The sequence below is a fragment of the Jaculus jaculus genome, chromosome 9, assembly GCF_020740685.1.
Source record: "Jaculus jaculus isolate mJacJac1 chromosome 9, mJacJac1.mat.Y.cur, whole genome shotgun sequence".
Taxonomy (NCBI): domain Eukaryota; kingdom Metazoa; phylum Chordata; class Mammalia; order Rodentia; family Dipodidae; genus Jaculus; species Jaculus jaculus.
In genome coordinates this window covers 7,402,738-7,425,259 of record NC_059110.1, presented here as the reverse complement: position 1 = coordinate 7,425,259, position 22,522 = coordinate 7,402,738, and the positions used below count along the sequence as shown (strand labels likewise).

General features: G+C 49.2%; 1 protein-coding gene across 1 annotated transcript in view; it reads left to right on the top strand.

Moving 5' to 3' along the window:
- Window positions 1-2,146: 2,146 nt before the first annotated feature.
- Window positions 2,147-22,522, top strand: part of Igf2r (insulin like growth factor 2 receptor) — a 114,845-nt gene continuing 94,469 nt past the window's right edge. The window contains exon 1 of the mRNA XM_045158581.1: window positions 2,147-2,295. Coding sequence (XP_045014516.1) covers window positions 2,147-2,295 — 149 coding nt within the window. The remainder of the gene's footprint in view (window positions 2,296-22,522) is intronic.

Below are 22,522 nucleotides of genomic sequence, written 5' to 3'. Positions count from 1 at the left end.
ATGTTCCTTAACATCTCCATGCTCTGGTTCCTAATTTCTAACAAATTAAAAAAATTATGCTATTATTATTTTTTTCTGTTTTTTTCACTCTAGCCCAGGCTGACTTAGAATTCACTCTGTATTCTCAGGGTGGCCTCGAACTCAGTGATCCTCCTACATCTGCTTCCCGAGTACTGGGATTAAAGGTGTGCGCCACCATGCCCGGCATATTTATTTAAGAAATTTGTTTATTTATTTACAAGGAGAGAGATAGAAATATGGGGCATGCCAGAGCCTATTGTCACTGCAAATGAACTCTAGATGCATAAGCCACTTTAAACATCTGGTTTTACATGGGCACTGGGGAATTGAACCCAGGATTTGCAAGCAAGTAACTTTAACTGCTGAGCCATTTCTTCAGCCCCACTCTAGTTTTGGGTGTATGTGTGAGTGTGGGTGTGCAAGTGTGCACTATGGCACACGTGGAAGTCAGAGGAAAACTTTTAAGTGAGCCTTCCGACTCTCCACCTCATTTGGACCCCGCAGCTTCTCACTATGCTTTGCTGAGCTTCAGAGAAATTTCTCCCGTCTCTGCCTCCCATCTTGCCCTCAACCTGCTGAGGTCACAGACTTCTGGCTTCTTACCTGTAATCTGCGCGGAGAGCATCTTATCCACTGAACGGCTCCCTAAGCCGACAGCGCCTAGGGTTTGTATGTTTTCCGAGGTTGGTTCTCAACCCTAGCCCAGGCTGGCCTTGAACTCATAGGGATTAAAGGTGCACTATCATGCCTGGACTAATGTTTCGTGTTTTAAAGATTTATGCTTCAGTGCTTAGCAAAGTGTCTGGTATGAAGCAAACACCAAAAAAACGAGTTATGATTATTCTGTATCTTTTTTTGTTTCTTTTTTTTTTGAGGTAGTTTTACTCTAGCTCATGATGATGTGGAACTCACTCTATAGCCCCATCGCAGACTGGCCTTGAACTTTCAGTGATCCTCCCACTTCTACTTCCCAAGTGCTTGTGCCACCGCCCCAGCATTCTCTTTTATTTATTTATTTACTCATTGTTTTTTCGAGGCAGGGTCTCTCACTCTAGCCCAGGCTGACCCAGAATTCACTATGTGGTTTTAGAATGTAGTCTTAGAACTCATGGCAATCCTCCTACCTGTGGCTCCTGAGCGCTGGCACTAAAGGCTTGCACCACTATGTTCAGCTCTTTTCTTTTTTAAATGTAGCCCAGGCTGTCGAATTCTTGATCAACTTGCCTCCACCTCCCAAGTGCTGGGATTACAGGTGTGCAGCACCCTTCAAGTCAAGCTTTAAATCAAGCTTTATTATGCACTTTTTTGGTGGGGGGTAGTCTGGGGATTTAACAACCTATTTAACTACACCCCAAAGTTACATCTACATTTCTCTTTCTACACGTAGCTTTTGAATTCAAGTCTTTTCAGATTTTTCTTCCATTACCTCACAACCATGTCATGCATAATAGCATGGGCTCAAGATATCTGAACACAATTAGTAAAGCTTTAGACAGGTGTGCAACCTCAGCATTCAGGAGGCTGAGGAGGAAGGATGCTAAGTACCAGGGCAGTTGGGCTCACGGTGACTCTTAAAAAAAATTTCAGTTTTGAGTGGTATTTGCTCGGGAGTTATGCTTGTTTACCGCACATCGCACGATGGTGTGCTGCGCTACCAAATCACATCTGCATAGAGCCTGTGCGAGGACCTCCTAGAACGCCTGCTGCGAGCCTTCCCCGACCTGCAGGAACGCTCCCGGCCCTTCAAGCCCGCTGGTCCAGGCTGCTGGGGGGTGGCGGGAGGGAGACTGGGTCAGCGCTCGCGAGACCCCGCCGCGCACCGGGCGCCCGACCCCGGCCTCCGCACACACCTGGCGCGCCCAGCCATCCCCGCCACTTCCTGTCCCGCGCGCGTGGCGCTCACGTGACCGCCACTGAGCCGACATCACCTGAACGAGGGTCACGTGAGCCGGGGGGCGGGGCGGAGGCGGCGCCGGGCGGTCACGTGACGCGGTTCCGGGCCGCCGCCGAGCGCAGCCGAGCCGCACTCCCCTCGGCTCCACCTCTGCTCTGGCCGCACGAGCGGGTCCCGGGCGCGGTCCCGAGCATCCGCCCGCCGTCCTCCGCGCAGCCCCGGCCCGGCGCGATGCGGGCCGCCACCGACCCGAGCGCCCTCCTGGGGCCCGCGCCTCTCGGCCGCCCGCCGCGCGCCCTGCTCCTGCTGCAGCTGCTGCTGCTCGTCGCGGCCCCGGGGAGCGCGCAGGCCCAGGCCGCCCCGTTCCCCGACCTGTGCAGGTGGGTGGCCCCTGCGGACGCGCGGCCCGGGGCGGGGGGCGCTGGGCAGCGACCCGGGCTTCGCGTCGCCCCGGCCCGCCCCCGAGGGAAAGTTGCCTGCGTGGAGGTGGTGGCAGCCTGGAGCTGGCCGGGGGTCCCGGGCAGGCGGGGTCCTGGCGCCAGCGCGCCGAGCCCCGTGCCTGGCCACTTGTGGCTGTCACTAAGTCCGGGCGGCTTTGTGTGCGCGCCCGCGCGAGCCCTCGAGGTGACCCGCGCGGCCAGCCGCAGCCCGGGCCCCCTGGGTGCACGTCGGGGAAGTTGCAGGGGCGCCGCTACAGCGCTGCTTTTGTTCGCGGCACGATTTTCGTGAAAGTTCCAGCAGCAGAGGTTTCGCGAGGCCCCCGGGTGCGCCGACACTCACCAGTGCAGTGGGCGCCCACGCGGTGGCCTTGGAGTTGGTTGGCGTCGGTCTCCTTAGCTCCTCTCCGCCTCCGTGTGGGTTTCCACCTATTTCTTTGAAGTAGACGTTGGGCACTAGGTGACTCTTGATTGGGGATGGGGGTGCTCCTGCTACATTGGCTTTTAAGACCACCCCTTACTTCTGCCAGCCAACTTCCTGTCTGCTTGCTCACATGATGTCATTGTCCCTGAGGTGGATTATTCGAGTGGAGCCTTCTGCTCTGGGAACCCCGGTTGTGTAATCACTGGTCCCTTGGAGGTTTGTTGGTGTTGGACAGGGACGAAGAGCGGTGGTGGCTCTAGGGAGCTTCCCATTCTAGTCTTCCAAACTGACCTTCTCTGGACTCTAGGGTGCTTTTGTGTGTTTTCTAAACTTTAGTGAGAAGAAAACAGGATGGAAATCCTGAGCACTCAAATTTCTCACAATTGAGCTGGGCAGAGTGGCACGTGCCTTCAATCCCAGTTCTCTGAGGCAGAAGGATTGTCACGAGTTCGAGGCCGACCTGAGACGAGAGAGTGAGTGCCAGGTCAGCCTGAGCTAAAGTGAGACTTAGGGGGAAGAGAGAGAGAGAGAAAAAAAAAAAAGTCACAGATGACTCCAGAGCAAAGTGAAGCTGAATCTACTTAAGGTGATGGTGTGGAGGCTTTGTGTTTCCCTTGAGTCTGAGAGAGTTGTGGAGCCATTATTTTAAGGAGACTGACGTTGACGGGAATAGAAACCTGTTCGGAAGGTCTATCTATCCAAACTGGCAGGGTGGCTGGAGGAAGATGCTGCTGCTGTGGTTTATAAAGCAGTTAGCTAGCTGCCCAAAGATTACACGGTTGGCCCACTAACCTTCCATGTGGAGGAGAGGTTGCACCTTAAATCAGGGCAGGCCCAGGACATTAAGAGCAGAAGTTTTGGATTAAGGGCCTCTGTGACCAAGGACATCTATAAGGATTAGCCCACGTAGGTGAGTGCTGAGGCAGCCTTGGCATTGCCACTCAACATTAACTTTTGTTTTTCTTGGTTTCTCGAGCTAGGGTCTCACTATAGCTCAGACTGACCTGAAACTCACTACGGTTCTCTCAGGGTGGCCTCAAACTCACAGTGATGCTCCTACCTCTGCTTCCTGAGTGCTAGTATTAAAGGCCTGCTTCACCATGCCCAGCTTTTTCTTCTTTTTTTTCTTGAGGTAGGGTCTCACTCTAGCCCAGTGGAATTCCTTATGTAGTCTCAGGGTGGTCTTGGACTTACGGCGACCCTCCTACCTCTGCCTCCCAAGTGCTGGGATTAAAGGCGTGCACCAACACACCTGGCTAATACAACTTTTTAAAATACGTTTTTATTATTGCAAAGAGTGTAAGAGAGGGAGAGACCGACTGAGAAAGTGAGAAAGCACGTGAGCATACCAGGGCCTTCAGTCACTGCACATGAGCTCCAGATACATGTGCCACTGTGCATCTGCCTTTACAGGAGTACTGGTTAATCAAACCTGGGCCTTTGCAAGGAAGGCTTTGCAAGAAAGCACCTTTCACCACTGAGCCATCTCCCCAGCCCTGGAAATCTTTTTTTTTTTTTCTTTCTTTTTTGATTTTGGTTTTCCAGAGTAGGATCTCACTTTAGCCCAGGCTAACCTGGAATTCACTATGTAGTCTCAGGGTGGCCTCGAACTCACGGCAATCCTTTTACCTCTGCCTCCTGAGTGCTGGGATTAAAGGCTTATGCCACCATGCCTGGCTGGAATTGCTTTCTTTTTTTTTTTGGTTTTTCGAGGTAGGGTCTCACTCTGGTCCAGGCTAACCTGGAATTAACTCTGTAGTCTCAGGGTGGCCTTGAACTCACGGCGATCCCTCTACCTCTGCCTCCCAAGTGCTGGGATTAAAGGCATGCGCCACCATGCCCGGCTTGGAATTGATTTCTTAAATAAAGTTGCTTGGACTGCAGTTGGGTACTGGTGATTCAGAGCCCCTCACTTAGGCAGGTCATCTCAGCCTCTTGAACCTGTGTCCATTCACCTCATCTGGTGGAGGGTTCTGAGGTTGTGTAAGATGTTTTGTGGTGTTTTGCTCTATTTTTGTGGTGCTGAAAGGGTCCTACCAGCTCCTCCTGAACGCCAGGCAGTTGGTTGTATCACTGAGCCACACCCAAGGTCTCCCTATCTCTCTTACATGCTTATTTACAGGCTTGGGAAAGTGCCCGGCTAACTCAGACAGTACAGCCAAGACTTAAAGGCTTGAGAAAACAGCCTTGGTGTGGGTTGGTGCCCAGGGAGTGCTGGAACCTACCATGCATGTAACGGTGTTGGGGTGCTGTCCCAAGAGGTTGAGCAGCTGTCTGTCGCCTCTAGCAAATCAAGCTGGTGTTCTGGGAGAACAGCGCTAGTCCTAACAGGATGTTCCTCAGGACCCGAGAGGGAAGTCCTGGTCTATTTCTGGGTGTTGGGGAAGGTCAGGTTGGTGCAGTTTGGAGTGGGCTTGAGCTGTGATGACTGGGATGGGGCGCCACAGTTTAGTTTATTTAGCTTTTGAGAAGGGTGAGAGAACGCGGACATATAGCCATACCGTGGAGCGGCCTGCTCTCTCTGAGGAGCGGACGGCGGCAGGCATGGAGGCGGCCAGGGCCCAGCCATAGCTGGCTTGAGGCAGCACTTTACCTAATGGTTTGCTTTTTCAAAAGAGACTAGACAACTATCTTTTTGTTCTTTTTTTCTTTCAGTAGTATTGAGCTTATGGCCTCATGCATATGCTTTTCCCTTGAGTGGTATTTCCCAGCTTTCTTTTTTTTTTTTGGTTTTTCGAGGTAGGGTCTCACTCTAGCCCAGGCTTACCTGGAATTCACTATGAGTCTCAGGGTGGCCTTGAACTCACGGTGATCCTCCTACCTCTGCCTCCCGAGTGCTGGGATTAAAGGCATGCGCCACCACGCCCGGCTCCAGCTTTCTTTTTTTGCTTTGGAGACGGGGTCCTTCAAGTTGTTCAGGCTGGTCTTGAATTCACTCCAGAGCTCAGACAGCCCTCCAACTCAGCATCCTCCAGTCTCAGCTTCTCGAGTGGCCAGGATTCCAGAAGTGCAGTACCAGGCCTGGCATTTATTTATTTTTCTCATTTTTGCCGATTTTATTAGCTCCTGTCTACAGCAGGGTGGCATCAGCCCTCCTTGACACCTTTCCATGGAGAAGGCAGGAGGCCCATGCTGTGGGAGAAGCTGTTTCCTCAGGCTTGGTGCCTGGTACTGGAACAGCGGGGTGGGGGGAGTTCTGGAGCAGGGAAATAGGCCGAGGCTCAGTCTTGGGAACCCCGAAAGGGACCCGCGCAGTGTGCCTTGCTGGCCAGCCAGCGCTTCTGCTACACTGTGGCCGTGTTATGTATGGGACATGCGTGTTTCCTTATTCGCTCTTTACAGGCTCTTTCATGGATGACACGCACTGGTCTTGCTGGCTTTAGGTAGTGTAACTGTTTAAAATTTATACAGAACAAGTTTTCCCCAACTTGTTTGAGTATGAACACTGGGACACTATTATATTGAGGACAAGAGAATAATGAAGCCAGCTGGGAGTTGAAGTCAGTTTAGTTGCTCTCTCTAGGGAGAATTCTTTTTTCACTCCTGCTGTTTTTCCAAAAGAACAATGCTCATATAGCTAATTTGGGCCACATGTTGGCCTGGATCACATCCATCTGTGTATGTGCATTTCTTTTAACCGTGTGCATATAAGCCTAGGATTATTAAGGTTACATACTAGTTTTTAAAAAATTAGAATGAGAAAGAATGAGTTTGAGAGAGAATGATGAATGGGCATGCCAGGGCCTCCTGCCACTGCAAACAAATTCCAGACATCACTTTGTACATCTGGCTTTACGTGGGTGCTAGAGAATCAAACTCAGGTCATTAGGCTTTGCAAGCAAGCACCTTTAACCGCTGAGCCATCTCTCCAGCCCTAATTTTCATTCATTCATTCTTGTTTTTTTAGTTTGTGTGTCAGTTTTGCCACTTACGTGTGGAGGTCAGAGGACAACCTGGCTTTATGTGGGTCCTCAGGGTCTGAGCTCTGGGTCTGAGCTGTCTCCTCAGCCCTTCATCTGAGATGGCATCCTAGCAAATTCCAGGAAATGAACGTGCAGATAGCAGAGGAGTTGCAGCATGTGGCCTGACAAGAAGGAATGTCGATGTTGCCAGTCACGCTAGGGCGCGTTCTCTGCCCTTGAGTTCCATCCCCAGCCCCTTCTGCTTTGATCTGGCCATCCAAACTGAACTGTGCTGGGCAGAGTTCAGCAGTGCTTCACACTAGGTCTACTGCTGAGGAGTTTGGCACCTAGCAGGCACCATCCTTTGTTACTGTCTTTTTCTTTGGTTTGTCCCAGCTACCAAGATCTCTCTGTCGTGCTCCGACTGATCCTGTGTGGTGGATGAAGAATTATTTCATGTTATGAGAATGGCCAACTAGTCTGACACCGGCCATAGCATTCTGTGGTACAACCTGCGGCCCGGGTTCTGGGTTCTACATACATACCAATGCTTGATCTTCACCAGGAGTTTTTTCTTTCAGAATTTTATTTAGGGGGAGGGGAAAAGAATATAAATGAGAACTGGTGTGCCAGGGCCTCTAGCTGCTGCAAATGAAATGCAGATACGTGTGCTACATTGTGCATCTGTCTGTGTGTAGGTACTGGAGAACTGAACTCCAGGTTGGCAGGTTTTGCAAGCAAGTTCCCCCCTCCAATCCCATGTAGGATTTTTCTTTAGTCCAGGCTGATCTTGAACTCATAATCCTGGCTGGCTTCGAACTCACAGCAATCTTCCTGCCTCGATCTGGAGTGCTGAGATTACAGGCATGAACCACTGTATCCTACTATTTTTATTTATTTATTTATTTATTTTTGAGGTAGGGTTTCACTCTAGCCCAGGTTGACCTGGAATTCACTCTGGATTCTTGGGTGGCCTCAAGCTCATGGTGATCCTCTTGCCTCTGTCTCCCTAGTGTTGGGATTAAAGGTGTGCACCACCATGCCCGGCTGTTAGTATTTTAATTTTATTTGAGAGAGTGAGCACACATGCACCAGGGTCTCCAGTTTCTGCAAATGAACTCCAGACACATCCACCATCTTGTGCATCTGGCTTAAGTGGGTCATGGGGAATTGAACCTGGGTCCTATGGCTCTGTTGGCAAATGCCTTAGCTGCTTTTGTTAAGCAAAAAAAAGAACATCCTTCCTGGTGTTGACTGAGATACTTTTATCAATCAGATGGACCTTAAGTTTTTTTTTTTTTGGGGGGGGTGTCATGTCAGCCTTATGAGTTTGGTATTCTGGACACAGGCCCTTTTTTAGATGTGAGCAGAGGATTGCATGGATGTCTTCTCTTCCAGTTTTTGCCTTTCCTTAGTGTTCTTGGTGATCTTTGAACAGATACTTTTACATTTGATGAATTCCAGGTTACCAGTTTTTAGAAAATAGTTGGTGCTTTTTGTACGCTCAGAAATCTTTGCTCACTGTAGACCTTCCCGGCCGCAGCAGTGCTGCACCTGAGCTGAATGATTGTTGGAAGGGGTGTCCTGTGCATTGCATGTGTGGGGCAGTGTCCTGGGCCTACACCACCAGGTGCCAAGACAAGGCTGCACCACATGCCCCTCCTCTGACTGACACAAAGAAAAGTGTCTCTGGACATTTCAGATGACTCCTGGGGTGTAAGATCTCTCCCACTTAGAATCACAGGGCTACCCCAAGGCCTCAAAGATCTTTTCATGCTTGCTTCTATGATGATTTTCTTGGTTTAATAATTTATGCTGTGAGGAAGGTGTGAACGTTCTTTTTTTCTCCTTTCTATTAACATGTAGGTGTATTTAGTGTATGTGGGATACTGGCAGCTGGGTTTTTAAGTGAGATTGGGTTGTATTTTTATTTTTTTTTAAGGTAGGGTCTTGCTCTAGCCCAAGCTGACCTGGAATTTACTATGTAGTGTGAGGGTGGTCTTAAAACTCATGGCAATCCTCCTACCTCTGCGACTTTTAAAAATCTTTCTATCCAGTGGAACCATTTTGTTTGGTGTTTTTGAGGTAGGGTTTCACTGTAGAACAGGCTGACCTGGAATTTATGGGATTCTCCTACCTCTGTCTCCCAAGAGCTAGACCAAAGGTATGAGCCACCATGCCCGGCACCATTTTGTATAAGCTAGACATTTTTCTGTTCCATTCATCACTTTGAAAGAATTTAATTGTAATGTTATTGAGAGATGGGGTGCAGGGCAGTAGGAGTTTTGATTGTAGTTTCCGTTTATACATATTTGTGAGAGAGAATCAAAATGGGCATGCCAGGGCCTTCAGCGGCTGCATGAACCCCAAATACATGTACCACCTTGTGCAGCTGACTTATGTGGGTCCTGGGGAATTGAACCTGGGCCTTTTCTTTGCATGCAAGCGCCTTACCCACTAAGCCATCTTTCCAGCCTTTTTTTTTTTTTTTTTTTTTTTGAGGTAGTGTCTCGCGCTAGTCCAGGCTGACTTGGTAATCATTATGTAGTCTCAGGGTGGCCTTGAACTCAGCCACCCACCTACCTCTACCTCCCAAGTGCTGGAATTAAAGGCATACATCATCACACCCTGCTCTAAAGTGAAATTAAAAAAATATATTTTTATCTGCAAGCAGAGAGGAGAGAGAATGGGTGTGCCAGGGTCTCTAGACACTGCAAAAGAACTACAGATGCATGTGCCACTGTTCATTTGGCCATTACATGGGTAATTAAACCCAGGTTGTTAGGATTTGTAGGCAAGCGCCTTAACTGCTAAGCCATCTCTCCAGCCGCATACCCAGCTTTTTAAAATTTGCACGCAGAGGGAAACAGAAAAGAGAATAGGCACATCAAAGCCTCTAGCACTGCAAGTGAACTCTAGATGCATGTGCTGCTTTGCAGGCAAGTGTCTTAACCACCTCTACAGTTTACTTGGGTTCTGAAGAGTTGAACTGGTCAGTGTCTCACTCAAGAAGCCCTCATTTATACAATGCATTTGAATTGTAATCCCCTCTTATTATACTCTCGCTCCTCTCCCCTGAATCCTTACTGCTGAACCTCTTCTTTCAGACCAGCCTCTCTTCGATTGTTGATGGGCCCAGTATTGTGCTGTAACTGTACACAGCCACAGTGAGGTCATGAATGCAATGGCCACTTCATGTCTTTTTTTTTCCTTGAGGTAGGGTCCTCCTACCTCTGCCTCCAGAGTGCTGGGATTAAAGGCGTGCGCCACCCCGCCCGGCTTGCTTCAGGCTTGCTTCATGTCTTGACTACTGTGTTCCAAAGCACTCCTCCCCATCCTCAGGCTCTTCTGTAATTCCTGCCCCCTCTTCTCTAGTGTTCCCTGTACATTGGAGGGGAAGATTTAGACTAAGCACTCAAAAGTCACGTTGAGAAGCTGGGCGTGGAGGCAGAGGTAGGAGGAACGCTGTGAGTTCAAGGCCACCCTAAAACTAAATAGTGAATTCCAGGTCAGCCTGGGCTAGAGTGAGACCCTACCTTGAAAAACCAAAAAAACAGACAAAAAAATCGTCTAACCAAAGGTGAGAGCAGTACTAGTCTATGGGCATAAGTATAAATATTTAGAGGGCAAAATCTCCTTTCCAGGCCTTATGTTTGGATGAGGTTTGAGTGTCCCCAGGGCTTCCTTGTTGAAATTTAATCCCTAAGGTAAGGGATTAAAAGGGTGGAAACTGTATCCCAGGAGGGGGGGGGGTAGTCACAGGCGAGGCCTTTGGGAGGTGATTAGGGTTGGATATAGGGTCATTAAGAGGGAGCCTCCAGGGCTGAGTCCTGTGGCTTTACAGGAAGCGAGAGAACTTACACATCCAAGTGTGTACCCTCCTTGTCATGTGACGCTGTACTGCTTTGGGGAATGCCTTGTTTCTCCTTGGGCCTTCAGAACCAGGAGCCAAAATAAACTTCTTTGTAAAGTTGGCCTGCCTTAGGTATTTCTTTATGGTAACATAAAATGGGCTAATACCCCAGTAGATGAATTGAGGGGGGGCGGCGGTTATTTATCTTTTCTGCTGTGGCCAGTAAATGTGGAATTTCTCTTGCGGCCTACCACCTAGTCAGTTTAAAGTTGGTATGTATTTGGAAAAAATGTTCTCTATTTGGGTCAGAGTTATTAATTGTGCTTCTCAGCTTTCCTATTTTTTTTTTGTTTTAAATTCCTGAGGCAGGGTCTCAACTCTGGTTTAGGCTGACCCAGAACTCATTCTGTAGCTCTAGGTAGCTTTGAACTCACAGAGATCCCCCTACCTCAGCCTCCCAGTGCTGGGATTAAAAGGATGAGCTCATGAAAAAAACAAAAGAAGTTAATTTTGGCCTGGCATGTGGTCATGCCTTTAATCCCAGCACTTGGGAGTCAGAGGTAGGATTGCTATGAGTTCGAGGCCAGTTTGGGACTAAAGAGCAAGACCGAGAGGGAGGAGGGTAGGGATGTCAGGGCCTCCTGCCACTGCAAACACAGTCCAGATTCATGTGTTACTTTGTGCATGTGGCTTTGCATGGGGACCGGGGGAATTGAGCCCAGGCTGTCAAGCTTTGCAAGCAAATACCTTCAACCACTAGACCACCTTCCCAGCTCGATCCTAACACTTTGTCCCACTTGATCCTTCTGTTGCTTGGCCTCTGTACTAGGTATCTTTGCCCACCTATTGTAGGCTGTATATAGTGTCCCTCTTCCTTGGTTCAAACAGTTCTCTCCAGTTGATACGTACTCATAGCTGCCCTCCCCCCCCCCCCCCCCGTAGGGTCTCGCTCTAGCTGAGGCTGACCTTGAATTCACTATGTAGTCTCAAGGTAGCTTTGAATTCATGGCGATCCTACCTCTGCCTCCTGAATGCTGGAATTAAAGGTGTGTGTCCCCACGCCCTGCTTTTGCCTGTTTGAGACAAGGTTTTAGGTAGCCCAGGCTAGCCAAGGATGACCTCAGCAGCCGCTTGTGTTGTCTGCATGGTAAGGCTTTTGTCATTCCTCTTTCAGCATTTTGTTGTTTCTTCTTCCTCCTGCTCTGTGACTTAGGCTGGCCCCGCACTCACATCTGCCAGCCTTCGGAGTGCCGGGACTACACACGTGTGCCGTCTCCCTGCCCTGCCCAGGCGCTGGCCTCTACTGTCCTTAGAGCATGTTGTCTTGCGCCCTTCCCTTCCCGCGAGGCTGCCGCTCCGTTGTGTTCTCTGCAGTCTGTCTCCTCTTGGATTTTTGTTACTGTGCACAGCTGCACAGGGATGGGCTGGAAACATTGGCTGGAATTTGGCTAGCAACTGTTTCAGGGGAGATGGGTTGGACATGCCAGGGGCTAATTTTTGAGTCTGCAGCCCCTTTTCATCCTGTGGGCTACCCACCCATGGAGTTCCTGCCATGAGGCAGCTGCTGGTGGGTGCAGGGTCCCACCCGCGTGAGCCGGGGGAGAAGGTGACTGAGTTGGCTGATCACTTCTTTTGAGACTGGCCTGCTCTGTAGCCTCATTTGGCTTCAAAATGCAAAACTCTTGCCTCAGCCTCCCAAGTGCTGGGACTACAGGTGAGGAGTGTCTGCCACGAAGGGCTAGAAGTCCCTGTCTCTGTGTTCTTGACTCATCCAGTGAACACTCTCTGTTACTCCACGCGAAGAAAGGGCTCTACCTTGGAAACAGTTGTAAAGCCGTGGCGGCTGTGCAGCCTGCAGAACTTGGTCCCTGAAGGAGCTCCCGGTCACAGGTGTGGGTGTGGGTGTGGGCAGGTGCCATATGTTGGGGGCCCTGTGCCTTTTCTTGCTTCATGCAACTTCCTGTGGTGACCAATCCTAAACTGGAAGCCAAAGGGACTGCGATTCTACATCCTGAGAGGCCGGAAGGCCCAGCCACCTTCTAATGGGTCCAGTCATTGGGCTCCTGCCTTGATGGCGCTGGCTGAGGTGCGTGGGTCAGTGGGAAAGCAGTTGGCTGCTTCACTTGGCCATGCAATTGCAGACCAACTGCTGCTGGCCAGGGTTTTAAGGTGCCAAAGCACTGCGTCCTGTTATCTGCTAGCTATGCCAGGGAGCAGACCTGAGTCTTTACAGTGGATGGTCTCTGCAGGCATGAAACTTGCCCTTGAGTTCAGCTAGAGACCTCTGGCCAGGGTTTTGTTTATCTTTCTGTGTGCTGTGAGGTATCCCAAGGCTGCCATTGTTCAGCAAACACACATGAGGGGGAGTTCCTTAGGACCAGAAACAGATGGCTGTTGTGGAGTCATGGAGCCCCGTTTTGATTTAGGATACCGAGAGACCAAGGAATGGGAGTGTGTAAACTGTGAAGTGTCTTGAAATTTGTTTTGTCCCTGTGTGGCCTGAGAGGCAAGTTTAGGCAGAGCCTCTGCTGTCTGAGTTCTGCTGTGTGGCTGTCACGTGGCCGTGTGGACATGGGGGACTCAGGCAGGAAGCCTGACCCCGGATTTTTGACTGTAAGCTGAATCTAGTGCTATCTGAATACGTAGCTCTACTCCAGTCAGTACTGGCGATTGAACTTAGGGCCTAACCACAGTAATACTTCCAACCCGCTTTTTAGTTTCACTTTAATGGAGTTGTCATCCGTAAGCCCAGAACTTGGCATTCTCCTGCCTCTGCCTCCCTAGCAACTGCCATTATAGGTCTGTGCTAACAGGCCTGGCAGTCAGTTTATATATATATATTTTTCTTTCTTTTTAAAAACATATTTTTTTTGCAAGCAGAGAGTGATAGAGAAGAGGGACAGAGAATGGGCCTCCAGCTGCTGCAAACAAACTCAGATACATACATCACTCTCTGCATCTGACTTTACATGGTTACTGGGAATCAGAGAATGGACATGCCAGACACATGCATCTTGCTTATGTGGGTACTGGGGAATTGAACCTGGGTCCTTAGGCTACAGGCAAGTGCCTTAACTGCTAAGCCATTTCTTCAGCCCTATATATTTTAAGGCAATATTTTGTTCAGAGAAACTGCCTACTCCTGCCTGGCCTGCAATTAACACCAAGCCACTAGACCAGAAGTGACACAGAAGCGGGTTCTTTGAAATGACGAGAGCAAAACCCTGAGTCACCTCGCTGTTACCCTGGCTCCCTGTCACCTGTGGCAGTGTTAACTTTCCATACTGCAGTGTAAACCCATGCCTCTCTATGTAGTGTCAGCTGACCTCCATAGAGAAGGCAGTGTGATCCTGTGGTTTAGTGGAGTGTGGCCTCCCATAGTGATGACAGAGGACAAGAGGAGGTCCTAGTTCTGGCTGTCTAGGGCTAAGGGCCTGGAAAAGTTTGTTACAAGGGACCATCATGCCCTTCTGTAAGGTGATAGTTGAAGCAGAGACTATAGAAGTGGGGGTGAAACATGAATCTAATAGGGAATCGCCACAGGACCCCCACCAATAGTGTGCCTGACAGAGACCAAAGGGTCCACTGTGGAGCCCCAAGGAGGGGAGTAAAGGTGGTAAGGGATAGCCTGGAGCCAGGTTCCTCAGGTGACTAATGACTGTGGAGTCTTTGCAGGAATGAAGGACTAAGGTCCATGTGGTGGCTCTGTATTCATGAGGCTGACTCCAAGTTCTGGCCAGCCTGGGACAGAGTGAGACTCAAACAGTTGTAATGCTTCGATCTGTTGCTTATCTTTAACTTAATGAGCTGACATTTTTGAGCCTCCCCCCACCCCCTTCCTTTCAAGTCAGGGTCTCTCTCTAGCCCAAGCAGACCTCCACATTTTTTTTTTTTCTGAGGTAGGGTTTCACTCTAGCTCAGGCTGACCTGGAATTCACTCTGTAGTCTCAGGGTGGCCTTGAACTCATGGCAGTCCTCCTACCTCTGCCTCCCCAGTGCTGGGCATAAAGAAAGACGCGTGCCACCACGCCCGGCCCTACTTTTTTTGTAGTCCCAGTCTGGCCTTGAACTCACAGCAGTCCTCCTACCTCTGCCTCCTGAGTGCTTGCACTAAAGGTGTGTGCCACCACACCCAGCTTAGGTAATGGTATTTTTGCTGCCAGGATTTAGTGGAGGCACCTGTTCTGGGGTTGGGGTGAGGGTTGTGACTTTCCTGAAAAATGGGGGAGGGCGCTGTGCCTTCTCCCTTGAGCACTGATTAGGATGAGTGACACGCTGAGAAGGAATGCACTCAAGTACCCGGCATGCCGTTGCTCAAGCATGTCCCTGGTTCCCTGTTAGCTGGTCTTTCACGAACGCACAAAGGTGAGGGCTCTTTGGCTCCATAGGGGCAGACTATGAGTCCCTTTGTCCAGAGGCTGTTTGCATTTGAGTGCTAGTCCAACATTTGACCCCGGTAGGGGTCACTCTGCAGTCCACACTGGCCTCCCACTGTGGCCATCTTCCTGGCTTGGCCTTCCACTTGTGGGAATTCAAAGTGTGAGCTACCACACCTGGCTAGAGCGGGACTTTTCTCCTGCGTCCACCTACTTAGCCTTTGGGAAGAAATAGCATGTGGTGGCCTCTTCAATATCACAGACTAAGCCTCTGAGCTAACTGCTCAGCAGTTAGCATGCCAGCCCTCCCTGTGGTCAGGGCCCTAAAGAAAGTACATTGCATCCTGTAGGGCAGGGTTGACACTTAATTGGCAAGGCAGGCTAGGGGCTGGAGCTGCACATCTTCAGCTCTGTGCTGAATTGGCTCATCTTAAGAAGCTGTTGCCCTCCGGCATCCCCATTAGAGCCTGTATTGCATCCTTCTTTGGCTTCTGTTAGCCATTTCTTGTCACAGTTTTTATTTTTTAAAATTTTTATTCATTTGTAAGGAAGGAGAGAGAGAGGGATAAATATGGACATGCAAGACATTTTATCACTGTGAACTCCAGATGCGTGTTCTTCTGCTGAGCCATCTCTCCAGCTCCAGTTTTTTTTTTTTTTTTTAATTTATTTGAGAGAGACAGAGAAAGAAGGAGGGGGGAAAGAGAGAGAGAGAATGAGAATGGGCGCAGCACCAGGACTTCCAGCCACTGCAAACAAACACTAGGTACAGGCGCTGCCCTGTGCATCTGGCTTATGTGGGTCCTGGGGAAGCAAGCCTCGAACCTGGGTACTTAGGCTTCTCAGGCAAACGCTTAACTGCTGAGCCATCTTTCCAACCCTCAGCCCCAGTTTTTAAATTTTTTTGTGGTACTGGGAATTGAACCTAGGTCCTCATGCATGTGGCAAAAGTGGCCTGCTACATCTCCGAATCTTGTTGCGCCTTCTTCATGTCCATGAGGAGGAGGAGAGGACGCAGACCGTTGCTATCATACGATGTTTAGGATGTAAGTGTAACCCTGATTACATGGAAATCACTACATAGGATGTTCAGGAAGTCCTCAGGGAGCAGAGCTGAGGGTTCCAAAACTGGCCTGCAGCTGCCTGGAGGTGGTAGACCATGCAGTCCTGACACTGCTGTACTGAAGCCTCTCTAGGAAGAGTCCTGTCTCCTGTGCCACAGTCCAGGTTTATCAGCGAGTGCTCCTGATGGGAGCCACCAGTGGGTAGATGGCATAAGGATGGGTACCCTCAGCTGCTGGAATTGTGTGTGTTGGTCTGGATATAGAGTGGTCCCCCAAATCGCAAATTTGGTCTCCAGCTGGTGGCTGAAATCAATGAGAGGTGATTGGGTCATGAGTGCTGACCTAACTGGAATCAATCCACAAATGTTTCATAATTCCATGGCATTACCAGGTGATGGAGCCTTGCTGGAAGTATGTCCTTGGAGGTTGTATCTTGTCCCAAGCCTGCCACCACGTCCCTCTCCCTCTGCTGCAGTGAGGGCTGTGAGCAGCCTTTCCTATCCAGCTTCTGCTGCCCTGACATTCTGTCTCATCTTAGGCTTGTGGCCATGGAGCCAGCTGACCAGGGACTGAAACCTTAGAAACCATGAGGTAAAATCCTCCTTCAGCCTGTTTGTTATAGCCATACACAGGCTAACTAACTGTATTTACATACATACCGATCTCATGCCTCAGCGCCCCTGGACTTCTCAAGGATCGCGCACTCACTAGCTCTGTGGTGAGCATGGCCCAGGACAAGCCCTGCGCTCTAGCTGCTTATCAGTGTCATGAGGCCCTGCTCTTGGAGGCCCCAGATCAGCCTTTTTTTAAAAAAAAATTGTGATGGGGGGGGGTGGGCAGTAGGATCTCACAGCCCAAGCTGATCTGGGACTCAAGATTCTTTAGTTCTAGGCTGGCCTTGATCTCAGTGACCCTCCTAACCTCTACACCTGCCTCCCATCTGTTGGATTAAAGGTATGTGCTTCCATGTCTGGTGTAAACTGAATTTTTTTTTCCAAGGTGGAGTCTTGCTGTAGCCCAAGCTGGCCTGGAGTTCACTATGTAGTCTCAGGTTGGCCTTGAACTTACAGTGACCCTCCTACCTCTGACCCTTGAGTGCTATGATTAAGGTGTGCACCACCACACCCAGCTAAATTGAAATTTTAAAACTTATACATATATATATACTTTAGGTAAGGTTCTCACTGTAGCCCAGGCTGACTTGGAATTCACTATGTAGTCTCAGGGTGGCCTTGAACTGTCAGCAATCCTCCTAAGTCTGCCTTCCAAGTGCTGGGTTTAAAAGGGTGTGCCACCATGCCTGGCTTTTAATATATATTTTATTTATTTGAAAGAGAAAGGGAGAGAATGGGTGTGCCAGGTCCTCTAGCCACTGCAAACAAACTCCGGATGTGTGTGCCCCTTTGTGCATCTGGTTTACGTAGGTCCTGGAGAATTGAACCAGGATCCTTTGCCTTTGCAGGCAAACGCCTTAACCGCTAAGCCATTTCTACAGCCATAAACTGAAATTTTAATTAGCTGGGATCCTTCTATTGACCCATATGAAAGTGTTAGACCAAGAACTGAGTTTCCCCTTACTTATGGATTAGCTCAGTTTGTTAGACAAGGAAGTTGGGGCTCAGACTATGTGAGTTGCACTTGCCCCACAGGCCAGTGGTGGGCAGAGATTCATGCCAGGGTCTGAGGGCCTCTTCCACTGAGCTCGTTTCAGAGGATGCTGGGCTCCCTGTTCCATGTGCTTCACGATGTGTACATATCACTGGCCTTGCCTGCCTGCCCTGATCCCTTAGGTTCTGACTTGGCCTTAGGTGTCATGGTTGATTTAGGGCTCCAGGCTCGATGCTCTCTACCTAACTGCTTCCAGACCCTGCTAGAAAAGCAGATCAATGCCTATGGTACCCTGTGACCTTTTTCTTCTCTTTCGTTGTGAGCAGGCTTCATATCTTTATCCACACAGCCCGTGGCTTGGTTAGAATAGGAAGTGAAGTACTTCCTATATAAGCCTGGGCCCTGCTGTGTCAAACTCATGCTCCGCAACATTGCTCAGGGTAGAGTCACCCTGCCAGGCTTCACTGCCCTAATGGGGTCAGTTACAGGAAGCTCTCCACAGCAGGGTTGCTCTGTTCTAGTCAATATGCTGCCTTTCCCCTCCCCCATCTCCTCTCTGAGTAGGAGACTGGCCGTGTTCCTGGGGGCAGTGGGCTCAGGTGTAAACAGAAGCTGATGGTGGTAAGTGCAGCAGTGATGAGCTGACATTCTGAGTGCTCCACTGGAGGGCTTGGATTCATGCCCAAAGCAGCAAATTCACTTGTGGGTGTTGGGGCTGGAAAGACCCCCTTTGTCTGGCCAGTGTCTTGCTATATGGACCAAGCTTGTTTATCACCATCTTTTTTTTTTTTTTTTTTTGGTCTGTTTTTGAGGTAGGATCTCACTCTAGCCCAGGCTGACTTGAAACTCACAGTGAGTGCTGAGTGCTGGGATTAAAGGTGTGTGCTACCAGGCCCAGGGCCCTTTTTTTTTTTTTTTAAATAAAGGAAACCAAATTATAGATTGACAATTGTTTAATTTTATGATTGATTTTTGCCATTACTTTCTTTGCATACTGATAATTGTAGGCCAGTAATAAAATGTTTAATATTTAAATGACTGCTGTAATGCTAAGACTCACAGGGAGTGGGACAGCTGGAATATATTTCAAGAGCCTGGATATATGACAATAAATGAGGGACTGAATTATAGTTCATAGACATGTTTTATGTTGGAGGGCAGGAACATGTGGTTGGATAGACACACCTTGGCCACAGATTTTAAAACTGTTACTGTTTCTCCCTCCTCACTTTATTTTTTGAGACTGGGCTGTGTAGTATAGGCCGATCTGGAACTTAGTATATATCCCAGATTGGCCTTGGTGATACTCCTGCCTCATCCTCCCAAATGTGACATTATAGCCACGTGCCTGTGTGCGGGGGTGGTGGTTTTGCGCTTTGGACAGGATCTTGCTACAACGGCCCAGGCTGGCCTGCACTCCTCCTAGCCCCAGTCCTGCATGCTGGAGTGATGGGAGCTTGCCATTCCTGACCTCACAGAACTCTACCTGCAGGCTCTCTATGAAAACGTTGAGCGAGTGGTGTTCCGTCAACATGCCAATACTCCTGAGGCTTCTTTCAGATCCTTCTCCCCCCCCCCCACTCCCCAAGGTAGAGTATCACTCTAGCCCAGGCTGACCTGTACTTTATCTACCTCTGCCTTCCAAGGGCTGGGATTAAAAATTGTATGCCACCTCTTTGGACAGAGGCGCTCCTCGCTTACTCGGATTCAAACCTTCACTGCATCTCCACTGCTCTGGTCAAGCTCTCGGCCTTTTGTTGCCTGGCCCGTACCAGTGTGGGTTCTGCAGATGACACTTGCCAGACCAATGCTGGCAAAGTAGAAAGGCCTTCCTCCCTCAGCATTGATTGGGTCTATAAATTGATAATTTGCCAGTACCTTTCAGGATGTTCTGAAATTTAAACCACTCAGATGGAAATGGGCCCTGAGCCCTACTTAGGTGTGGGGTGGTCTGCGCTTCCAGGCACATTCGGTAGGAGTCCTGCGGTCAACACAGAGCAGTACCATCTCCATGTGCCTAGCTGGCAAGGGCGACCTCAGCCATCAAATGCACTTTGCTGTATGTGTGACTTCTGCTCTTTCCTCAGTTCCTGCTAGGTCTCATGTTTTTGGCTGATGTTCCCTAGTCACTGGCTGTTGCCTGAGCTAAGCAGTCCATTTAAAGGAAGGTGTGAATCTGAGATGAAAGCCGTTATAGATGGGTGCTCTTGGGTTCCTATAACCAGGCTAGTGGGAAGGAACAGCCCGGCTGCTGGGTGTGGGGAGAGGGCTGCAAGATGTGCTGCCTCGGTTGGGCAACTCTGACTGTGTACCAGGGAAAGCAGAACTGGGCTGGGACACATGTAACCTGTTGATCAGTGACACGTGGTCTAGCCCCAAGATTTCCCAAGAGGGCCTCCTCAGATGGGCTTGGTGGCTCTGAGGAGCCTGCCTGCCTCTATCATCCCTGTGGGCTTTGAAGTCACACACAAAGGGAATGTCTGCAGTTATCATCGGTCCCAGTAAAGGGACAGCTTTAATATTTCTGTGTGATTAGTGTTCTGTTAAATCAGATCCTGCTGTACATAGCATTATAGGCATGCATCACCCTGCCCAGTTCTTTTGATAGTTTTCAGTGGTTTTCCACCGGTAGCTTGGTATCCATTTGGCTTTCAGTGGCACTAGGGAATTGAGCCTGAGCCAGCAGGCTTTTCAGATACACACCTTCAACCATGGAACCATCTCCTCGGTTCCTAGTTTGGTGTCCAGAGCAGCAGTTCTGTGATTAGGCGTCCTCTCACTGAGTTTTGCAAGGCTGGGAGAGCGGGCAGGGACTCTGGGCTGTGTTTCAAGTTGACCAGCTGCTGCCTGGGTCCCTGCCCAGCTCTCCCTGCCCCACCTTCTTGTGGCCTGTTGCTTTCTCTTTGGATGAGATGGAATTCAACAAGGAGCTGAACACAGCGTTGCTGCTTGTAGCACATGTTAAATTGAAGTCCTCATTGTCCACGCTGCTTGTGAGGTTCTTCCAGAGCTTTGTACTTGTGAAAATGTACAAGTTTAGTTTCTTGCAAGTTTTTGTTTGGCTCCAAATAACTTCTCTAGATGGTCGATGTTTGCACGGCTCTCTGCTGAGGGCTTTCACGTGCTCGGATAAGATGAGCCATACTGCTGTGGGATGGCTCTTTCCTATTTGGGGCTGTACATTTTTTTTGTTTTCAGATAAGAGATTTTTCTAATGACAAAACTTCAGACCAAAGTTTATCTTACCTCAAAGATCCCATTACATTCCGTTTAGTCTTTGACGCCCGTGCTCTGGGGTTCTTGAATGTGATCATAACTGCTTTTCAGCTACAGTACAAAGGTAAGGAGTGATTTCCGCCTGGGCTGTTCTGGTTGCTCGGCCTTTAACCCGGCAGAAAATTTACAGTTGTCTAGTTTCAAGCACATGATACACATGATCTCATCTCCCCCTTTCCCTCCCCTCTTCTCTTTGACTCTCCTCCCTTCCCTCCCCTGCCCCCCTTTGTTCTTTCTCATGTAGGTTGTCCTAGAACTCCTGAGCCTCCTGTCTCCACCTCTCAAGTGCTGGGGTAACAGGTATACCACCACAGCCACCTTCAAACAATTTCTTAAAAAGTAGTATCACGTACTTTTTATTACTCTTGGGTTTATTATAAAATAGCATTAAAGTAATAATACTAGCACAACCAGAGTAGAGAAGACTTTTTGCAGTATGCTTTGAGTTCCTTGAGACTTTCTATCAGCCCAGTGACCCTGCCTGAATTCTGATGATGCCAAGTACCAGGTTTTAAAAACAGCTGCAATGTCCTGGGATCAGAATTTTTCACATGCTCCCAGCCAACAGACACCTTTGTGGAGCAGTTTAGAAACACGCTGTGTGACCATTCCTGTGACTAAGAGTGCTGAGGGGACAATGTCTTTTTCGGGGAGCAGCAGTCTGGGTTTGTCACAGTGTAGAGGACATCTGCCTGCAGGAGGGCTGCTTGCCGGCTCAGAGCAAGAGCCTGTAGTGGAAAGAGGTTCTTCCCTCCCCGCTCCGAGCATTGCTTACATTTTGATACCTCTTCTAATATCGACCTCTGCATTGCTGTAGAGTACTTTTTTTTTGCCTTTTAAAATTAATTGTATTTTTGACACTTACGTACAGGTAGGTTATGTATTTAGGTCTTATTTCCCTCAATTACCCTCTCTTATCCCTCTCCCCCTAAATCCTTCTTCCCAGTTTATCTCATCTTACTTTAATGCCTTTTGTTTTAGTGACCCACTAAGTTAAATTTAAATTAGGGCTGCTTGCATGACCATGGCAAGTAGATTATCTAGTGGAGTGCGGGCAACTTTGCCACACCACTGAGGAATATGACTCCTGTTCTTCCAGCAAGTATGAGCTGCATTGGCTACTCTGGGAAGAGAGGGTCTTAGAAATCCTTCCCCTACCCATGACAAAACACTGACACACTTGGTCTTGTGCAGGAAACCAGAGTGCCTGCAAGTTCATGAGTGTAACAGACATGTTGTATCCAGAAGACGGCATTCTACAAGCCTCCTCCCATCCTTCTGCTCCTAAGTTCTTTCTGTCCCCTCTTCTGCCATTTATTTTTATTTTTATTTTTTATTTTTGGTTTTTCAAGGTAGGGTCTCACTCTAGCTCAGGCTGACCTGGAAGTCACTGTGAAGTCTCCGGGTAGCCTCAAACTCTCAGAGATCCTCCTACCTCTGCCCAGCTCTTTTGTAAGGGTTTTGATAAATCTTGGCAAAGCAAGTATTTGAGATGCACATACAGAAACCGTCTAATCCATCTAATAAGGAATTTTCCCCCTCCCCCCCCAGGAACTTTAACTTCCAGGTAATCAGGACAACATGCCTTCATTTCTCTTCTCACTTTATATCTGTCTGCCTTATTTAAAGACAGTCTGTAGCTGGGCGTGGTGGCACATGCCTTTAAT